At 43.9% G+C, this 20,368-nt stretch overlaps 1 protein-coding gene across 1 annotated transcript; it reads right to left on the bottom strand.

Annotated features, from left to right (window-relative positions):
* Positions 1-4,802: 4,802 nt before the first annotated feature.
* On the bottom strand, positions 4,803-5,738 carry LOC122724449. The gene has a single exon (XM_043959412.1). The coding sequence runs from the start codon at positions 5,736-5,738 to the stop codon at positions 4,803-4,805; it is 936 nt and encodes a 311-aa protein (XP_043815347.1).
* Positions 5,739-20,368: the final 14,630 nt, after the last annotated feature.

Below are 20,368 nucleotides of genomic sequence, written 5' to 3'. Positions count from 1 at the left end.
GAGCTGTTTTTAATCCTTTATGGCGTTTTATTTTCACAGCAGCTAAGGTATATATTTTAGAAAATCCAGCTTCTGATCATCTTCCTTTGTTCTTGTCTCTGGGAGTGCAGCTTTATAAATATGTACAAAAACGATTTTCTTTTGAAAATTCTTGGGCTTTGGAATCGGATTGCAAGAGGGTGGTGGCAGAAGGCTGGGCATTGAATCCGTCAACTCTTTTATCTCGGATTGCAGCTTGCTCTAATCATGTTCATCATTGGGCAGCTAACCATCATCGAGAGTTTGGGGAGAGGCTTCAACTAGTGAAAAGGCAGTTAGTTGATTTACGACAGCAAAGTACTTTTGTTATGGCTCAGTTTAGGGTTTTGGAAGATGAATACCACCGTTTATTACTTCAGAATGAGTTGTATTAGAAGCAAAGAGTGAAGCAACATTGGTTTGGGGAAGGTGATTCCAATACCAAATTCTTTCATATTTCTGCATCAAATAGAAATTGAAAGAATTTTTTCACCAAGCTTAAGGATGCAAATGGTAGCTGGATTAAATGGAATAATAGGTTGCAGGAGATTGTGTTTGATTTTTATACAGATTTATTTTCTTCATCTCCAAGAGATGCTGGTCCGATTTTGGCAAGTATCAGAAGAGTTGTAACGAGTGATCATAATTCAATGTTACTGGCAGACTTTACAGCTGATGAAGTTCGGTCAGTTCTCTTTTCCATGCATCCGGACAAATCGCTAGGACTAGATGGTTTAAATCCAGGATTTTTTCAAAAATTTTAGGACATAGTTGGGTCTGATGTTACAGTGGCTTGCTTGCAATGGCTTGCTTGCAATGTTTGAATGAGAATGCAGATCTTTCTGGTTTAAATTGAACTAATATTATTTTAATTCCTAAGAAACATGTTCCCGAAACAGTAGCAGATATGAGGCCGATATCATTAAGCAATGTGATGGATAGGGTGGTTTATAAGGCTATGCCGAATCGGTTAAAGCTTATGTTGCCTGATATTTTTTCTGAATCTCAGAGTGCATTCATTCTGAATCGCTTAATTACAAATAATGTAATCATTGCTTATAAATTGTTTCACAGTTTAAAGAAGAATACGCAGGGCAGGAAACGATTTTTTTCTTTAAAGATTGATATGAGCAAGGCTTATGACCAGATTGAATGGAGTTATTTGCAATTAATCATATTGAAGTTGGGATTTTTAGATGTTCTGCTGCAATATTCAAACACAATGTTCTGCAATATTAACTGGAAACAGAACTAAAAAATAAGAGAACAATGAAGAACACAGCAGATTTCACTCTTTTTGTGGTGCTGCATAAAAACTCTTATGCCGCACCTGTTTTTATAATAAAATCAAAAGTAATGGGACTACAAAATAGGAGAAAGTGGCTTATTAAGCTCCTGCAACTTCTCCATGTCTGCTGACCAAATCAATAACAGAAAATCCCTACAAATACTCCCACTTGGAGTTTGACAGATTATTAAAAAATAATTTAGACAACTACTCCTAGCTGTACCAATCAAAATAAAAATAAAAAAATAAAACAAGTTTAACATCAACACTCACTCCCCTTAAACTTGTTTATTCCTTTTGACTGACTGCCTTCAAACTTAGCTTCTCTCGAAGTTCTTCAAACCTCTGCATTTCCAAAGACTTTGTTAACACATCAGCAAGCTGAATTTCAGTGTTAACATATAACAAATCAATACTTCCAGCCTGCACACAATCACGAATAAAGTGATATCGTGTATCAATGTGCTTGCTCCTATCGTGAAACACAGGATTTTTTGCAAGTGTAATTGCTGATTTGTTATCCACCTTGAGCGTTACTTTCACTTCTCTTCCAAGAATTGTACCTATAACTCTGCTCAACCAAATTCCTTGACACGTTCCTGCAGTGGCAGCAATATATTCGGCTTCGCATGACGACAAAGCTACAACTCTTTGTTTTTGTGAAGTCCAAGTTACTGGATTGTTTCCAAGAAAATACAGAACTCCCGTTGTACTTTTCCTGTCATCTATATCTCCGGCAAGATCGCTATCACAGTAACCAATAAGACCCATATCTGATTGTTTCTTCAAATAAACACAGCCCAAATTTATGGTACCTTTTATGTACCGAAGGACCTGTTTTACAGCTGCCATGTGACTAGTTGTAGGTTTTTCCATAAATCTGCTCAAGACACCAACGGAGAAAGTGATATCTGGTCTTGTATTTACCAGATACCGAAGACTGCCAATTACACTCCTGTATAGTGTCTCATCTACAGTAGTTTCGCCTTCCACAACTTTACTCAACTTTATTCTTGGGTCCATGGGAAGCTTACATGGATTACACTCCCCTACTCCCATTTTTTCCAATATTTTCCTGGCATAACTGGTTTGATGAAGAGAAATAGAAGTAGGAGTTTGATTTACCTCAATACCAAGATAAAAACTTAGCAATCCAAGATCAGACATGTCAAACTTCTGCTGCATCTCTGTCTTGAATTTTTTTATGACCTGCCGATTTCCTCCTGTCATGACAAGATCATCTACATACACTCCAACAATCATGATTTCACCTTCAAAAAACGTTTTGTACAGTGCATGTTCATGAGGGCACTGTTCAAAACCGAGTTCTTTTAAACACCCATCAAGCTTTGAATTCCAAGCCCTAGGTGCTTGCCTTAACCCATATAAAGCTTTGTGTAACTTTAAAACTTTATTTGGGTTTTTCTTATCTTCATATCCGATTGGCTGTGCAATATAAACGTCTTCTTCAAGCTCTCCATTCAAAAACGCTGTTTTCACGTCCATGTGATGCACCTCCCAATCTTTTTGAGCTGCAACCGCCAACAAAACTCTTATTGTCTCAAGTCTCGCAACCGGAGCAAACACCTCATTGAAATCAATGCCTTGTCTCTGCACATAGCCCTTTGCCACTAATCGAGCTTTGTGCTTTACAATCTTGCCTTCTGGGTTCTTTTTTAACCTGTACACCCACTTTAATCCAATCGGTTTGTGACCTGTTGGAAGATCAGTAAGCTCCCATGTGCTATTTTTTTTATTGACGCGATTTCCTCCTCCATCGCCTTCTTCCAATTCTCATTCTTAGAGGCTTCCTCAAAGGAGGTGGGTTCCTCTAAAGAAAGAAAACATAAGCTGGCTTCTTCTATTTCTCGAGTATTGTCGTAAATCTCTTGAAGAGATCTGAATTTCTGTGGTTCACTTGAACTGGAACTAGTGCTCGAGCTTTGAGATTGCGTACTGGATGAGGAGTTCGGAGTTCCAATTTCAGGAGTCTCTGGATGAGGATTTACTGCTTGTTTGAAATTTTTACAGTAAATTCTCCGGCTTCCTTGATTCTCTCACCTGAATCATCATTCCATTGCCATTTTCTTCCCTCTTCGAAAGCTACATCACGACTCACAATTATTTTGTTTCGAATTGGATCAAATAACCTGTAAGCTTTTGACCCAATTTCATAACCAATCATTATTGCTTGATTGTTTCTATTAGCTAATTTAGTAAGATTAGGAGTTACATCTTTTACGTGTGCTACACACCCAAACACACGCAAATGATGTATATTTGGAATCTTACCAAACCAAGCTTGATAGGGAGTTGCTTCAGAAACACTTTGTGTAGGAGCTCTGTTCAAGATGTAAACTGCCGTCTTTACTGCTTCTGCCCAGAATTTCGACGGGACCTCCATGCTTTTTAACATACATCTCGCCATCTCTACGACGGTTTGATTTCTACGCTCTACTACACCATTTTGCTGCGGTGAGTATGGAGCAGTAAGAAATCGTTTAACTCCCTGTTCTTCACAAAATAATTTGAACGCTGTGGAAGTAAACTCTCCTCCCCGATCGGTTCTGATTGCTCTTAGCTTTTTATCAGATTCAGTTTCAACGAATATCTTGAATTTCTTGAAATTAGCTAGAGCCTCATCCTTGCTTTTCAACATATATACCCACATAAATCGGGAAAAATCATCCACCAATAACATGAAATAATTATTACCTCCACATGTTGTTGGTGATATTGGACCACACAAGTCACTGTGAACGAGCTCCAGGGGTCTGCTTGCTCTGAATTCTGTTTGTTTCGGGAATGAAGTTCTGTGCTGTTTCCCCACAAGACACCCATCACATAGCTTATTTACTTGATCAATACTGGGCAGCCCTTTGACCATGCCTTTTCTGCTGAGCTTTCTTAAAGAATCAAAATTAAGATGACCAAATCTAGCATGCCATGCCCAAGATTCATTGTCCATCTTTGCTAGCAAATTGATTGGTGTAGCAAGCTCTAAGGCTGCAATGTAAAGCCGGTTTGTTCCTCTCACAACATCCACCACTAGCCTGCTCCTCCTGTCATACAACTTCAGGTGTCCTCTGCCAATCACAATTGAGTTTCCTGCTTCATCAAGCTGTCCAAGACTTATAATGTTACTCTTAAGCCTTGGAATATAATAAACATTCTGTAGAGTTATGTGTTCAGTATTTTTGCACTGGAATAGAATTGAACCTTGTCCGCAAATGCTAGCCATGGACCCATCACCAAATCTTACTTTTCCTGTAATGGTAAGGTTTAATTCTACAAAGTAGCGTTTTTCACCTGACATGTGGCTACTTGCACCAGAATCCAAATACCAATTACTTTCTTTTGTCTCGGATTCATTGGTATTTTCTTGCAGCATAATTATCTCGGACTCCTCTGCTGGTAACAATTCTGGCACACACGTTTCCAGCAGCAGCAAGGATGGTCCTTCGTCTTCTTGTGTTAAATTAGCCTTTTCATCTCTCTATTTCGTGGGACATTCTGAGGCATAATGTCCCATTTGACCACAGCTATAACACTTGATCTTGCTCTTATCTTTCTTTTGCGGCTTTGACTCATCATCACTGTTTTTCCGGAAATCGCTGTTGCTTCTTCCCCTACCGCGGCCGCGTCCTCGGCCTCGACCTTTGCCCCCCTTTCCACTGTTGCTATTCTGAGCTTTTATGGAAGTGCTGCCCTCCTCTCTGGCCTTCCATTCAGCTCTCGTGAGAAGGACTGTTTCAGCTGAATTGCCTCCATAACCGAGCAAACGTTCTTCATGAGCCTTTAATGATCCAATTACCTCCTCTACCGATTTGGTTTTCAGATCACTAAATTCCTCTATGGCTGAAACTATCTGCAAAAATTTTGAGGAAGTTGAACGTAACAATTTCTTAATCACCTTTTCATCTTCAACAATGTTCCCAAGGCTTCTTAATTTATTGACGATGATGGTGAGTTTTCCAGAGAACTCATCTATTGTCTCTGAATCACTCATCTTCACTGCATCAAATTCACTCCATAAGGTTTGAGTTCTGACCTCCTTCACCCTTTCTGCGCCTTGGTTCATAACTTTGAGCATATTCCATGCCTCCTTTGCTGTCTTCTTGGCCCCTAGTTGAAGCAAGGTATCTTCACCTATACCTTGATAGATGGCCGCCAATGCCATCTTGTCTCTTCGTTTATCAACTGGACCTTCATACTCGATTGGCTCCCATACACCTTGAGCCATCATAAACACTTCCATTTTAATAGCCCATGCTGCATAATTGCTCTTTGTCAACATGGGATATTTTAGCGTAACCGAGCCCTCCTTCTCTTGACCCGACAAGCTTTCTTTGTTTGAAGTATCGCTGGAGGCACCCTCTCTTTCTTTCTGCTCTCTCTCTCTCCTTGCTCTCTCAATCTCAAGGTGAGACATGTTTCAGGCCTTGATCGAAGAGGCTCTGATACCAAATGTTCTGCTGCAATATTCAAACACAATGTTCTGCAATATTAACTAGAAAACAGAACTAAAAAATAAGAGAACAATGAAGAACACATCAGATTTCACTCTTTTTGTGGTGCTGCACAAAAACTCTGATACCGCACCTGTTTTTATAATAAAATCAAAAGTAATGGGACTACAAAATAGGAGAAAGTGGCTTATTAAGCTCCTGCAACTTCTCCATGTCTGCTGACCAAATCAATAACAGAAAATCCCTACAAATACTCCCACTTGGAGTTTGACAGATTATTAAAAAATAATTTAGACAACTACTCCTAGCTGTACCAATCAAAATAAAAATAAAAAAATAAAACAAGTTTAACATCAACATTAGAGGCATGGGTTTCCAAAATTATGAAAATTATATCTATTGTCTCTTATTATTTTGCAAGGGGGGCCGAGGAGTTTGGTCCTCTTGTTCCAGGAAGAGGTTTGAGATAGGGAACCCGCTTTTGCCTTATCTGTTTATTATCTGTGCGGAAGGTTTATTAAAAATGCTTTCTAAATTCTAGGCTCAAGGCCGAATTCATGGAGCTGTAGTTACCAAACATGCTATTCCTATTTTTCACTTGTTTTTTGCAGACGACTCCTTATTTTTTTGCAAGAACTACGGTTGAGGAGGCAACCCACTTGAAGTATTGTTTATAGGTATACTCTGAGGCCCCGAGATAACATATCAATTATGATAAATTTGCTATTGTTTTTACTCCCAATACAGATGCTGATGTTAGAAGGCAGACTTGTAATGTTTTTGTGTTTCGGAGATGGATAGCCATGATACGTACTTGGGAATGCCTTTCGTTATTGGTCAGGATAGAAAGAAGGTGTTCCAATATGTTGTTGAGAAGGTGGCAAAACATATACTGTAAAGTCCTCCTCACTAGATGGCAGAGCTAACACTGGTGCTGAAGTCAACCTCTTCTTAAGCTCTTCAAAACTCTCTTCGCACTGGTCGGTCCACAGAAACTTCTGATTCTTCCTGGTTAGTCTGGTCAGAGGAGCTGCTATCTTTGAGAAGTCCTGAACGAACCTCCTGTAGTAACCTGCCAAACCCAAGAAACTTCTAATCTCTGTCACTGAAGTGGGTCTAGGCCAGTTAGCTACAGTTTCTGTCTTCTTGGGATCTACCTCAATACCATTCTCTGACACTACATGTCCCAAGAACGAAATGCTCCTCAGCCAGAACTCACACTTAGAGAACTTGGCATACAAGCCATGTTCCCTCAAGGTCTGCAAGACCAACCGCAGATGATGGGCATGCTCCTCTGCATTCCTGGAATACACCAAGATATCATCTATAAAGACAATAACAAAGTGATCCAGGTACTGGCTAAACACTCTGTTCATGAGATCCATGAATGCTGCAGGGGCGTTGGTTAACCCGAACGGCATTACAAGGAACTCAAAATGCCCATATCTGGTCCTGAAAGCTGTCTTCGGCACGTCTTCATCCCTTATCCTTAGCTGATGGTACCCCGATCTCAGATCTATCTTAGAGAAACAACCTGCTCCGGCTAGCTGGTCAAATAGATCGTCGATCCTAGGCAATGGGTACCTATTCTTGGTAGTGACTTTGTTCAACTGCCTGTAGTCGATACAAAGTCTAAGGGATCCATCCTTCTTCCTCACAAACAAGACCGGAGCACCCCAAGGTGAGGTACTCTGTCGGATGAAACCCTTTTCTACCAGCTCTTGCAATTGCTCTTTCAACTCCTTCAACTCGGCTGGAGCCATCCTGTAGGGAGGGATAGAGATCGGTCTAGTTCCAGGCACCAACTCTATCTCGAACTCTATTTCCCTAGCAGGTGGTAAACCTGGAAGCTCATCCGGAAAAACATCCTGAAACTCTCTGACAACTGGCACCGAGGCCGGCTCCCTGACCTGACTGTCTAGCTCTCTCACATGAGCTAAGTACCCCTGACATCCCTTCCTAAGCAACCTACGAGCCTGAAGAGCTGATATCAAACCTCTAGGCGTGCCCCTCTTGTCTCCTCTGAAGACGACCTCTGACCCGTTCTGATCTCTGAACCTGACTACCTTGTCCCTGCAGTCCAAGGTAGCACCATGGGTAGATAGCCAATCCATCCCTAGAATGACGTCAAAATCTGTCAAATCTAGAACCACAAGGTCGGCGGAGAGGCATCTTCCCTCAACAAAAACTGGACTGTACTGGCAGACTGACACTGCCACCGACGGGTCACACTTGGGTCCACTGACCCATAGGGGACACTCTAACCCAGAGACTATCAGACCCAACCTCTCAACGGCTCTCGGAGCAATAAATGAATGAGATGCACCTGGGTCCATTAATGCATACACATCAGAACACCCAATGACGAGATTACCTGACACCACGGTGTTGGATGTGTTAGCCTCCTGCTGAGTCATGGTGAAGATCCTGGCTGGAGCTGATGGACCTTCACCTCGGGAACCAGAAGAAGAGGCTGCCCCTCTCCCTCTACCTCTGCCACTGCCCTGAGTCGTGGCTGGAACTGCTGGCTGTGCCACACTACCAGAAGCTGTCTGCTGGGGCTGGCCCATGAAAGGCGCTCTAGGACAATCCCGAGCCATGTGTCCCTCCTGTCCACATCTGAAACATGTGTTAGTCCCAGCTCGACACACTCCCCTGTGTGGTCTTCCACATCTCTGGCATTCTGTACCATCTGAGCCTGAGCTCGAGCCACCGCCAAATCCCAGACCGGATTTCAACTTGTTCCAAAACTTATTCTTCTTCGGCTTCCTGGTGGTGTTATCCCACCTCTTCTTTCCTGAGCTCTGAGAAGAGAAACCTGGTCCTCCTCTGCTTGGGGTCTTAACCCCTGAAGACTGGGTCACTGACTGCCTCACTGACCCCTCAACTATAGCACTTGCCTCCATTCTTCGAGCCATATCCACCACAGTGTGGAAACTTTCTCTCTCAGCTGACTGAACTAACGAGGAGTACCTGGAATGCAGTTTCATAACATATTTCTTGGCTTTCTTCGTATCTGAATCTAGAGCTTGCCCTGAAAAAGGCAATAGCTCCAAGAATTTATCCGTGAACTCCTCTACACTCATGTGCTCTGACTGCCTCAGTTGCTCAAACTCAATCATTTTCAGTTCTCTAGAACTGTCTGGAAAAGCCCATCCAGCGAACTCATTCGCAAATTCTTCCCATGTCATACCGTCTAGTCTCGGGTCCACATAACACTTGAACCATTCCCGTGCCTTCTTGCACTTTAAAGTGAACCCTGCCATCTGAATGGCCCTGCTGTCACTTGCCCCTAGCTCATCAGTTATTGTCTTTACTACTCTCAGATACTCAAAGGGGTCATCCCCTGACTTATATTTGGGAGCATCTAGCTTGAGGTAATCTGTCATCTTTACCTTGCTCCCATCGACTGAGCTAGGTCTAGGAGGTTGAGTAACTGGGGCTACTGGTTCTGTAGGTGGTGGAGGTGGAGGTGCAGCATTCCCCGAGGTGGGGTTTGCCGGGTTTGGATAGAAGGGTGAGGGTGGATAAGCTGGGTACTGTGTGTAGGGTGGATAGAAAGGTGGATAAGGCATGTAGGTAGGGTAGGGGTTAAAGCTGGAGTAATCCGATGTACCTCCCATCGGATACCCTGAACCCTGTGGGAAGGGTGGATAATGGGGTGGAAAACCATACCCCGAGGCCTGAACGCCTCCCTGAGACTCCCCTGTCCCTTCTTCCTGCATACTCACATCCAGGTTCCCATCCCTCCTCTGATCCTCTTCCATAACCTCCCTCACATCTGAAGAACTTCCTCCTCTATCAGTCCCCCTTCTGCTAGCATCAAAAGACCTTCTAGGGTCCCTTGACACTCTTTCTCTGTTGGCTCTACAAGACATTGCCCTAGGCAATGTAGGAGGACGGGCGCTCGTGCCCTCATCCTCAGGTGGCACTCCAGTCAATCGTGCAGATCGACGAGTTCCTCTCATCCTGTTTTCTGAAAAACAGTACACATCAAGCAAGCATTAGCATCATATGGTTCATGTGGGCACACATGAACCCTCATCACATAAACATATCATAGCATATCATAGCATCAATGCACATGTATATAATCATGGCATTTCACATCATCATGTAAGACAGGACTCCACATCCTATCCTAGTGGACATGACCTTTCCTATTGTGCTTGACCTTCTATAACCTCTATGAGCCCGACACTCTAGGTCCGATCCTATGAACCTAGGGCTCTGATACCATTCTGAAACGACCCGAAAATCGGACCGCTACCGGCGCTAGGATCCGGGTCGACTTAAGGCCGCCGGGACCCGTAGCAAGCCAAACATATATCCTGGAAACCTGTTTAATCCCATACATGATCAAGAAAATACATAAAAATTCAAACCTTTCTTTCTAACATCCAACTCAACCTGAACATATACTGTAAATAGTCATAATCATAATTATGATCCCTCTGTGGGACCTCAACAATGCCTCAAAGGGCAAATACATCATGAGATGAGTTGGCTTCCATAACATTATAAAACATTTTGATCATGTAATAAAAGGGATACCTCAATACATAATGTCAAGCACAATATCTAATCCTCAATATCAATACACATAACATAACTATAACATATTGAAATCTCTTACATTAAATAATAATACAACTGTCATGTCCACAACTAACTATTACATATACACTTCATATCTCTGGCTAACCTCCTGGTCTACCATGTACCTGCACATCTGGGATTAGGGGAGAGGGGTGAGCTATAAAGCCCAGTGAGCAGAATAGAGAAAACATGTATTAAAATTTCATGCCCTTATGTAATGCAACACATCACAACAAATCACATCTCGGATGGTATTGTCACCTATAGTCCTCTACATAGTCCAACTGTGCCGGGACGTAGAATGGGTACAATCGGTCTTTCCCTTAACATAACATATCATACAGTCCAACTGTGCCAGGGACGTAGAATGGGTACAACCTGGACTTTCTCTTACATCGTGCCAGGGACGTAGAATGGGTACAACCTGGACTTCCATACCATATCTCATGCCGTAGCATCATCATATCATATGAGGACTAAGGATCATCCAATGACCAATCCACATCAACATCATAAATGCAATGCAACATATTCGTGAATACTAATGCAAACAACCTACTATATCTCATGGCATTCATGATGCATGGATCATGCTCAAAATTCATATTTCATTTATTTTAAAACTTAAGGTTTATTCCACTCACCTCTGGCTAGCTCTGACAAACTCTGTAGCAGCTGGCTCACTGCTGGGGTCCTCGGTTCCTCGGGTCCGAACCTACACAGGTGGACTCCAATGAGGGACCAAACATACATAAACATAACTCTAATATACTCCCCAAAAACCCCCTAAAACATCATGAAATAATCATAGAAATACATGCATGAAATGGCTGAACAGGGCACTTTCGGCGGCAGGTTCGGCGGCCGAAAGTCCCTCCAGAGCCGAAAGTCAGGCAGGTTCGGCGGCACCTTCGGCGGCCGAAACTCCCAGACAGAGACGAAACTCATGCATGTTCGGCGGCACCTTCGGCGGCCGAAAGTCCCAGACAGAGACGAAAGTCTCCTTTCGGGGGCAACTTCGGCAGCCGAAAGGCCTGCCTCACCAGCCATGTTCGGCGGCCGAAAGCTCCTTCGGCTGCCGAACCTGGTTTCTGCCAAAGGGCAGAAACTTGGCTCCTAAATGCACATTTGCCTCCCAACTCTCAAATCATGCATAAACCTCACTTAAAACATGCATACAAGTTCCTAGGGGCCTCAAAACATCAATTACCCCAACTACAACACTTCAAACACACACAAACAACATACATTGTTCATCAAACATCAAAACCCATAAACTCATCAACAAGCCTAAACATGCATCTCTACCCATAAAACAACTTAATGCTTGTTTAAAACACATAACAAGGGTGGATCCGAGCTTACCTCTTGAAGAAACGAGAGGAAAGGCGATCCTAGCTTGGAGATGGAGAGATTGAGCTCTTTGAACCTCCAAGTACCCAAAACTTGCTCTTTACTCAAAGATCTTCAAAACAGAAGTTAAAACCCGTGAAAACCATGGAAGATCTAAGGAAAACACTCAAGATCGAGGGAGAGGTGGCGGAGACTCACCTTGGCCGACAACGGGGGAGAAAAAGCTCGCCCGTGCGGACCTAAGGGACCCTTTTATAGGTGGCTGGCCAGGCCACGTTCGGGGGCCGAAAGTGCCTCCGCATGCATGCCATGTTCGGCGGCCGAACTTGAGGTTCGGCGGCCGAACCTGGACTGCCCTCACTCATGCTTTCGGGGGCCTAACGTGCCTCCAAAACGCATGCATGTTCGGCGGCCGAACTTGACTTTCGGCGGCCGAACCTGGGTCTTCCTCCAAAGACTTTTCATGCAAAAACTCATTTAAAAAACATACTTAAAATTATTAAAAACATGAAAACATATCATAAAAACATACTTTTACCCCTTCTAGAGGTTTCCGACATCCGGGATTCCACCGGACGGTAGGAATTCCGATACCGGAGTCCAGCCGGGTATTACAGCTGTATCTTGCATTATGAGCCTCTCTCATAATGTCTCCCTTAAGCCCTATGTCATCTGGTACACATAATATGTTCTCATAGCGGAGGATCCCCTTACTGTCAAATCTGAACTCACTATCTTTGCCTGACTGAACAGTCCTGGCAATCTTCACTAACTCTGGGTCCTCATGCTGTTTCTGAGCCACCTGCTCCAGAAACACGGGTGTCACTCTCACCTGTGCAATCAAAGCACCTGTACCAGACAACTCTAACTGTAGACCTTCATTCATGAGCTTGTAAAACTCCTTCACCACTGGCCTCCTCTCTGCCATGATGTGGGATAGACTGCCTAGTGACTTCCGGCTTAGGGCGTCTGCCACAACATTCGCCTTACCCGGATGATACTGAATCTTGCAATCATAGTCACTCAGCAACTCTACCCATCTCCTCTGTCTCAAATTCAAATCTCTTTGACTCAGGATGTATTGCAGGCTCTTATGATCTGTAAAGATCTCACATTTAACCCCATAGAGATAGTGCCTCCACATCTTGAGTGCAAAGATTACTGCTGCCATCTCAAGGTCATGTGTGGGGTAATTCAACTCATGCTTCTTTAGCTGCCTAGAAGCATAAGCAATCACCCTCTCATTCTGCATAAGCACACAACCTAGTCCCACACGGGACGCATCACAAAAGACTGTAAAGTCCTCACCACTAGATGGCAGAGCTAAAACTGGTGCTGAAGTCAACCTCTTCTTGAGCTCTTCAAAACTCTCCTCACACTGGTCGGTCCACACAAACTTCTGATTCTTCCTGGTTAGTCTGGTCAGAGGAGCTGCTATCTTTGAGAAGTCCTGAACGAACCTCCTGTAGTAACCTGCCAAACCCAAGAAACTCCTGATTTCTGTTACTGAAGTGGGTCTAGGCCAGTTAGCCACGGCTTCTACCTTCTTGGGGTCTACCTCTATCCCGTTTTCTGACACTACATGCCCCAAGAATGAAATGCTCCTTAGCCAGAACTCACATTTGGAGAACTTGGCATACAAGCCATGTTCCCTCAAGGTCTGTAGAACCAACCTCAGATGATGGGCATGTTCCTCTGCATTCCTGGAATACACCAAGATATCATCTATGAAGACAATAACGAAGTGATCCAGGTACTGGCTAAACACTCTGTTCATGAGGTCCATGAATGCTGCAGGGGCGTTAGTTAACCCGAACGGCATCACAAGGAACTCATAGTGCCCATATCTGGTCCTGAAAGCTGTCTTTGGCACATCCTCTTCTCTGATCCTCAACTGATGATACCCAGATCTCAGATCTATTTTGGAGAAACAACCCGCTCCTGCTAGCTGGTCGAATAGATCGTCGATCCTTGGCAATGGGTACTTATTCTTGGTAGTGACTTTGTTCAACTGCCTGTAGTCGATACAAAGTCTAAGGGATCCATCCTTCTTTCTCACAAACAGTACTGGAGCACCCCAAGGTGAGGTACTCGGTCGGATGAAGCCCTTGTCTACCAATTCTTGCAACTGTTCTTTCAATTCCTTTAACTCGGCTGGGGCCATCCTGTAGGGAGGGATAGAGATCGGTCTAGTTCCAGGCATCAATTCAATCTCGAACTCTATCTCCCTAACAGGTGGTAAACCTGGCAACTCGTCTGGGAACACATCTAAAAACTCATTGACCACTGGCACTGCGGCGGGCTCTCTAATCTGACTGTCTAGCTCTCTCACATGAGCCAAATACCCTTGACATCCCCTCCTAAGCAACCTACGAGCCTGAAGAGATGAGATCAAACCTCTAGGTGTACCCCTCATGTCTCCTCTGAAGACGACCTCTGATCCATCCTGACCTCTGAACCTGACTACCTTGTCCCTGCAGTCCAAGGTAGCGCCATGGGTAGATAACCAGTCCATCCCTAGAATGACGTCAAAATCTGTCAACTCTAGAACCACAAGGTCGGCGGACATGCATCTCCCCTCAACAAAAACTGGACTACACTGACAGACTGACTCTGCCACTGATGGATCACACTTAGGTCCACTGACCCAGAGAGGACACTCTAACTCAGAGACCATTAATCCCAACCTCTCTACGGCCCTCGGAGCAATAAAAGAATGAGATGCACCAGGGTCCATTAATACATACACATCAGAACACCCAATGACTAAATTACCTGCCACCACGGTGTTAGATGCATCTGCCTCCTGCTGTGTCATGGTGAAGATCCTTGCTGGAGCTGACGGACCCTCACCTCTGAACCCTGCTGAAGAAGAGGCTGACCCTCTCCCTCTGCCTCTGCCACTGGCCTGTGTCATGGCTGGAGCTACTGGCTGAGCCACACTACCAGAAGCTGTCTGCTGAGACTGTGCCACAAAAGCTGCTCTAGGACACTCTCGTGCCATGTGTCCCTCCTGCCCACATCTGAAGCAGGCTGACGTCCCAACCAGACATACTCCTCTGTGCGGTCTCCCACATTTCTTACATACTGCATTATCTGCACATGAGCTCGAGCCACTTCCTAATCCCAGACCTGACTTGATTTTGTTCCAGAACTTGTTCTTCTTAAACTTCTTGGTGGTACTGCCCCACCTCTTGCTACCTGAGCTTAGGGAAGAAGGATCCACTTTTCCCTTACCTGGGGTTCTGGAACCAGAAGGCTGTGCTGCTGACTGTTTGACTTTTCCCTCGACGATAGCACTAGCCTCCATCCTCCTAGCCATGTCTACTATGGCGTGAAAACTCTCTCTATCCGCTGACTGTATCAAGGAGGAATACCTGGAATGGAGCTTCATGATATACCTCCTTGACTTCTTCTGGTCTGTACTAAGATCCTGCCCAGCAAATGGCAGCAACTCCATAAACCTGTCAGTATATTCGTCTACACTCATGTCATCAGTTTGCCTCAACTGCTCGAATTCTATCGTCTTCAATTCTCTTGAACTATCAGGGAAAGCCCATCCTGCAAATTCATTAGCAAACTCCTCCCATGATAGGCTATCCACCCTCGGTTTCACATAGCTCTTGAACCACTCACGGGCCTTCTTGCATTTTAGCGTGAACCCAGCCATCTGAATGGCTCTACTGTCATCCGCCCCTATCTCATCTGTTATCGCCTTGACTCTCTCAAGGTACACAAACGGGTCATCACCGGTTTCAAACTGGGGAGCACCCAACTTCATATAATCAGTCATTCTGACCTTGCTCCCTCCAGATGAGCTAGGTTGAGGTATTTGGGCTTCTGGGACAGTAGGTGCTGCTGGTGGTGGAGGAGGTGCAGCATCCCCTGAGATAGGGTTTGCTGGATTTGGGTGATAGGGTGGGGGTGGATACATAGGGTACTGTGGGTATGGTGGGTAATATGGTGGGTATGGCATCTGTGTGGGGTAAGGGCTAAAACTAGGGTAATCCGATGTACCTCCCATCGAATACCCGGGATTCTGTGAGAAAGGTGGGTAATGAGGTGGCTGAACAAAACCCGAGGCCTGAGTGCCTCCTTGGGACTCTCCCATGCCTTCCTCTGACATACTCATCCCCAAACTGCCATCCCTCCTCTGGTCCACATCCATGTCATCTCCCACATCTTCTGACATACCACCTTGAACTGTTCCTCGTACTGATCTGCTTCTTCCCAGATCTAAAGACCTTCTAGGGTCTCTCACTGCTCGGTCCCTGTTGGACCTGCTAGACATTGCCCTAGGCAATGCTGGAGGACGGGCGCTCATGCCCTCATCCTCAGGTGGCACTCCAGTCAATCTTGCTGATCGACGAGTTCCTCTCATCCTGTCTTCTGAAAAACAGTACACATCACAAGCAACATTAGCATCATATGGTTCATGTGGGAACACATGAACCCTCATCACATACATCACATAGCATAACATATCATTTATGCACATGCATATAATCATGGCATATCACATCATCATGTAAGACAAGACTCCACACCCTATCCTAGTGGACATGACCTTTCCTATTGTGCTTGACCTGCTATAACCTCTATGAGCCCGACACTCTAGGTCCGACCATATGAACCTAGGGCTCTGATACCACTCTGTAACGACCCGAAAATCCGGACCGCTACCGGCGCTAGGATCCAGATCGGCGTAAGGCCGCCGGGACCCGTAGCAAGCCTAACATAACCTGTAATCCTGTTTAATCCCATACATGATCAACAATACTCATATAACAACCAAGCTCAACCTGTACATAAGCATAAACATAACATAAACCTCCACTGGAGCCCTCATCAAAATGCTCCAATGGGGTATCTCATCATACATAAGCTTGGCTGAAACATAAACTCATATCTCATATCATAAAGACCATGTACATACAAGTGGGATTAACAATCTGTATTGGTCAAGCACAACTCTATCCTCAATATTCAAATTACATAACATAACTTAAAACACTTTTACATTACATCATAATATAATTGTCATGTCCACAATCTAACTATTACATAAACATAGCTTCCATACTCTGGCTAACCTCCTTATCTACCCTGTACCTGCACATCTGGGGTTAGGGGAGAGGGGTGAGCTATAAAGCCCAGTGAGCAGAATAGAGAAAACATATATTAAAATATTTCATGCTTCCATGAAATGCAACACATCACAAACATATCACATAAGGATGGCATTGTCACCTATAGTCCTCAACATAGTCCAATCGTGCCAGGGGCGTAGAATGGGCCTCACTGGTCTTTCTCTTACATACATAACATAACATAACATTCCAATATGCCAGGGGCGTAGAATGGGCCTCACTGGTCTTTCTCTTAGCATAGTCCAGGGGCGTAGAATGGGCCTCACTGGCAATCCATACCGTATCATCATCATATCATACCATAGGAGGACTAAAGGATCATCCAATAACCAATCCGCATCCACATCATATTATGCAATGCAACATTCGTGAATACTAATGCAAACAACCTAAGATATCACATGGCATATATGATGCATGAACATGCTCCAAAAAGTTATATTTCATTTATTTAAAAACTTAAGGTTCATTCCACTCACCTCTGGCTGAAGCTCTACAGACTCTGAAGCAGCTATCTCACTGCTGAGGTCCTCGGTTCCTCGGGTCCGAACCTACACAGGTGGACTCCAATGAGGGACCAAACATACATAAACATAACTCTAATAAACTCCCCAAAAACCCCCTAGAACATCCTGAAATAATCATAGAAACACATGCATGAAATGGCTGGACAGGGCACTTTTGGCGACAGGTTCGGCGGCCGAAAGTCCCTCCAGAGCCGAAAGTCAGGCACTTTCGGCGGCACCTTCGGCGGCCGAAAGTCCCAGACAGAGACGAAAGTCTCTTTTCGGGGGCAACTTCGGCAGCCGAAAGCTGCCTCCACAAGGGGGGGTTCGGCGGCCGAAACTCCCTTCGGCTGCCGAACCTGGTTTCTGCCAAACGGGCAGAAACTTGGTTCACATGAACCTCTTGCCTCCCAAAACCTCAAATCATGCAAAAACTAGTTCTAAAACATGCATACATATCATACATTACACCTAGGGGTCTCAAACTAGCACATACCCCAACTACAACACTTCAAACACACAAAAACCAACATACATTGTTCAAAATCATAACATAAACCCAAATATTCAAAATAACCCTAACATGCATTTCTACCCCATAAATCTACTTAAAACTTGTTAAAAACATACATTGAGCTCAAGATCGGCTCTTACCTCTTGAAGATCGAGAGAGAGACGACCTAAACTCGGAGGTCCAAGCAAATGGGCTCCTGAGTCTCCTAAGCTCCAAAACTTGTTTTAAAAGCTCAAAACCTTCAATGCAAGCTCAAAACTTAAGAAAAATGATGGGGATTTGGAGGAAGAACAAAAGATTTGGGAGAGGGAGGTTGGAAGCTAGCTGTGGCCGAAAATGGGAGAAAACTCACCCATTTCGGCTAAGTCCCCTTTTTATAGGTGGCTGGCCAGGCCACGTTCGGGGGCCGAATGTGCCTCCGAATCCATGCAATGTTCGGCGGCCGAACTTGACTTTCGGCGGCCGAACCTGGACTTCCCTCACTCATGCTTTCGGGGGCCTAAAGCACTCTCGAAGCGCATGCAAGTTCGGCGGCCGAACCTGACTTTCGGCGGCCGAACCTGAGTTTTCCTCCAAAGACTTTTCATGCAAAAACTCTTTTAAAATCATATTTAAAATCATCAAAACATGAAAACATTTCATGAAAACATGCTTTTACCCTTCTAGAGGTTTTCGACATCCGAGATTCCACCGGACGGTAGAAATTCCGATACCGGAGTCTAGCCGGATAGTACACTTCTAGTACAAGTATCACTAGAGAGACACTTATGACTTTCAACTATGTAGTGTTCTCGTAAGTAGATCGTTTCCAAATACAATGTTCTTAACTTGTACTTATGCTCTCTGATTGATATTCAATATCGTATGACCCGTAAAATATGATCATCTCACATAGAGCATACTAGCCTTAGTTCAATGTCACTTCCATGACAATGATTGACTAGAAAAGTTTAGAATGTTATTCTTTAAAGTTCCAAAGTTTTACTACCACGTGTCTCACACTTGATAACTTAAACAGACCCAACATTCAAAGATATTTTATCAATTTAATATGTACAGTAATAAACAAAGTGATAAAATAAATGTCTCATCTTTATTTATTATAGATAAAATGTGTAATACCTGGCTAAGCTCCAACGTCGAAATTTCAATCTTCAGATGGAATCCCCATTGGAATCCGGAATTTCCGAAGCTGGAATATCCTTAGAAGGGTAAAATAAAGTTTTTATAAAATGAATTTTGTAAATTTTAAGGTTTTAAGAAAGAAAGAAAAGAGTTTTTGAAGAAAATAGTTTTGGAAGGAAATCCAGGTTCGGCCGCTGAACCTTAAGTTCGGCCGCCGAAAGTGGTGCCATCGCTGGACCTCCTCTTTCAGCCCCTAAAGGTGGTTTAACCAGCCACCTATAAGAGGCCTTCATCCCGAAAACGAGCGAGTTTTTCTCTTCATTTTCGGGCAGAAGTGAGTTCTTGCCACCATTTGATGTTTTTGTTGTTTTTCCTTCAAATCTTTCAGAAATTTATGATTTTTTCTCTTTTTTTTAAAGTTTTGAGTTTGAATCCAAGTTTTGAAATCTTGGAGACCTCCGGAGACCGTTTTACCTCATCTTCACATTGGGGTTGCTGTCACCTTTAGATCTCCAAGAGGTAAGTCTAGATCTTTGCTTTTACTATGTTTTAATCAAGTTTTAAGAAAGGGTTAAGGGTTAAAAATACATGAAATTGTTAAATCTAATGTTATAGGGTTTGAGTTGGGTTGTTTATGAATGTTTGCTCTTGTGTTGTTTTTATGGTTGTTTGTTGAGGTTTAGACTAGTTTTTATGCCCCTTATGGTTGATGAGTGTGTATGCATGTTTTAAGGAGTTGGGTGTGAGGATTTGAGAAGTTTTGGAGGCTGAGTACATAGGGCAGAATCGGGTTTTGCCTTACTGGAGAATCCAGGTTCGGCTGCCGAACCTGCTTCTGGAGGCAGCCTTTTGGCCGCCTAACTTGCCCCTCTGACTTTCGGATCTGTGATGGAGTTTCGGCCACCGAACCTGCCCCCAAAAGTCCCTGACTTTCGGATCTGTGGAGGACCTTCGGCCGCCAAAAGTCCCCTGCCCAGCCTTCCTTTGCTTGTTTTATGTGCATAATTTGTTATGTTTTAGGGAGTTTTTGGAGAGTTGTTTAGAGTCTTGTAATAGCTATGTTTGGTCCCTCATTTGAGTCCATCTGTGTAGGATCAGACCTGGAAGACCGTAGAGGCCAGCAGTGAGTCAGCTGCTACAGTGTTAGGCAAGCGTCAGTCAGAGGTGAGTAGAACTGAACTATCTTTTCAAAGTAACTAAACTTTTAAGCATGTTCATGCATCACGAATGCCATGTTTATGTATTAGGATGTTTGCATTAGAATTCACGAATATGGTACATTGCATAATTTATTGTTGATATGGATGGATATTTGATGACCCACTAGCCCTCGATATGATATAATA

This window comes from Manihot esculenta, chromosome 8, assembly GCF_001659605.2.
Source record: "Manihot esculenta cultivar AM560-2 chromosome 8, M.esculenta_v8, whole genome shotgun sequence".
Classification (NCBI taxonomy): domain Eukaryota; kingdom Viridiplantae; phylum Streptophyta; class Magnoliopsida; order Malpighiales; family Euphorbiaceae; genus Manihot; species Manihot esculenta.
The sequence above is the reverse complement of the archived record's forward strand: the minus strand, read 5'-3'. Positions and strand labels throughout refer to the sequence as shown.

What these genes read in the sequence shown, in the direction of transcription:
- LOC122724449 (XM_043959412.1), bottom strand. Translation starts at nt 5,738, where the DNA reads ATGTCTCACCTTGAGATTGAGAGAGCAAGGAGAGAGAGAGAGCAGAAA.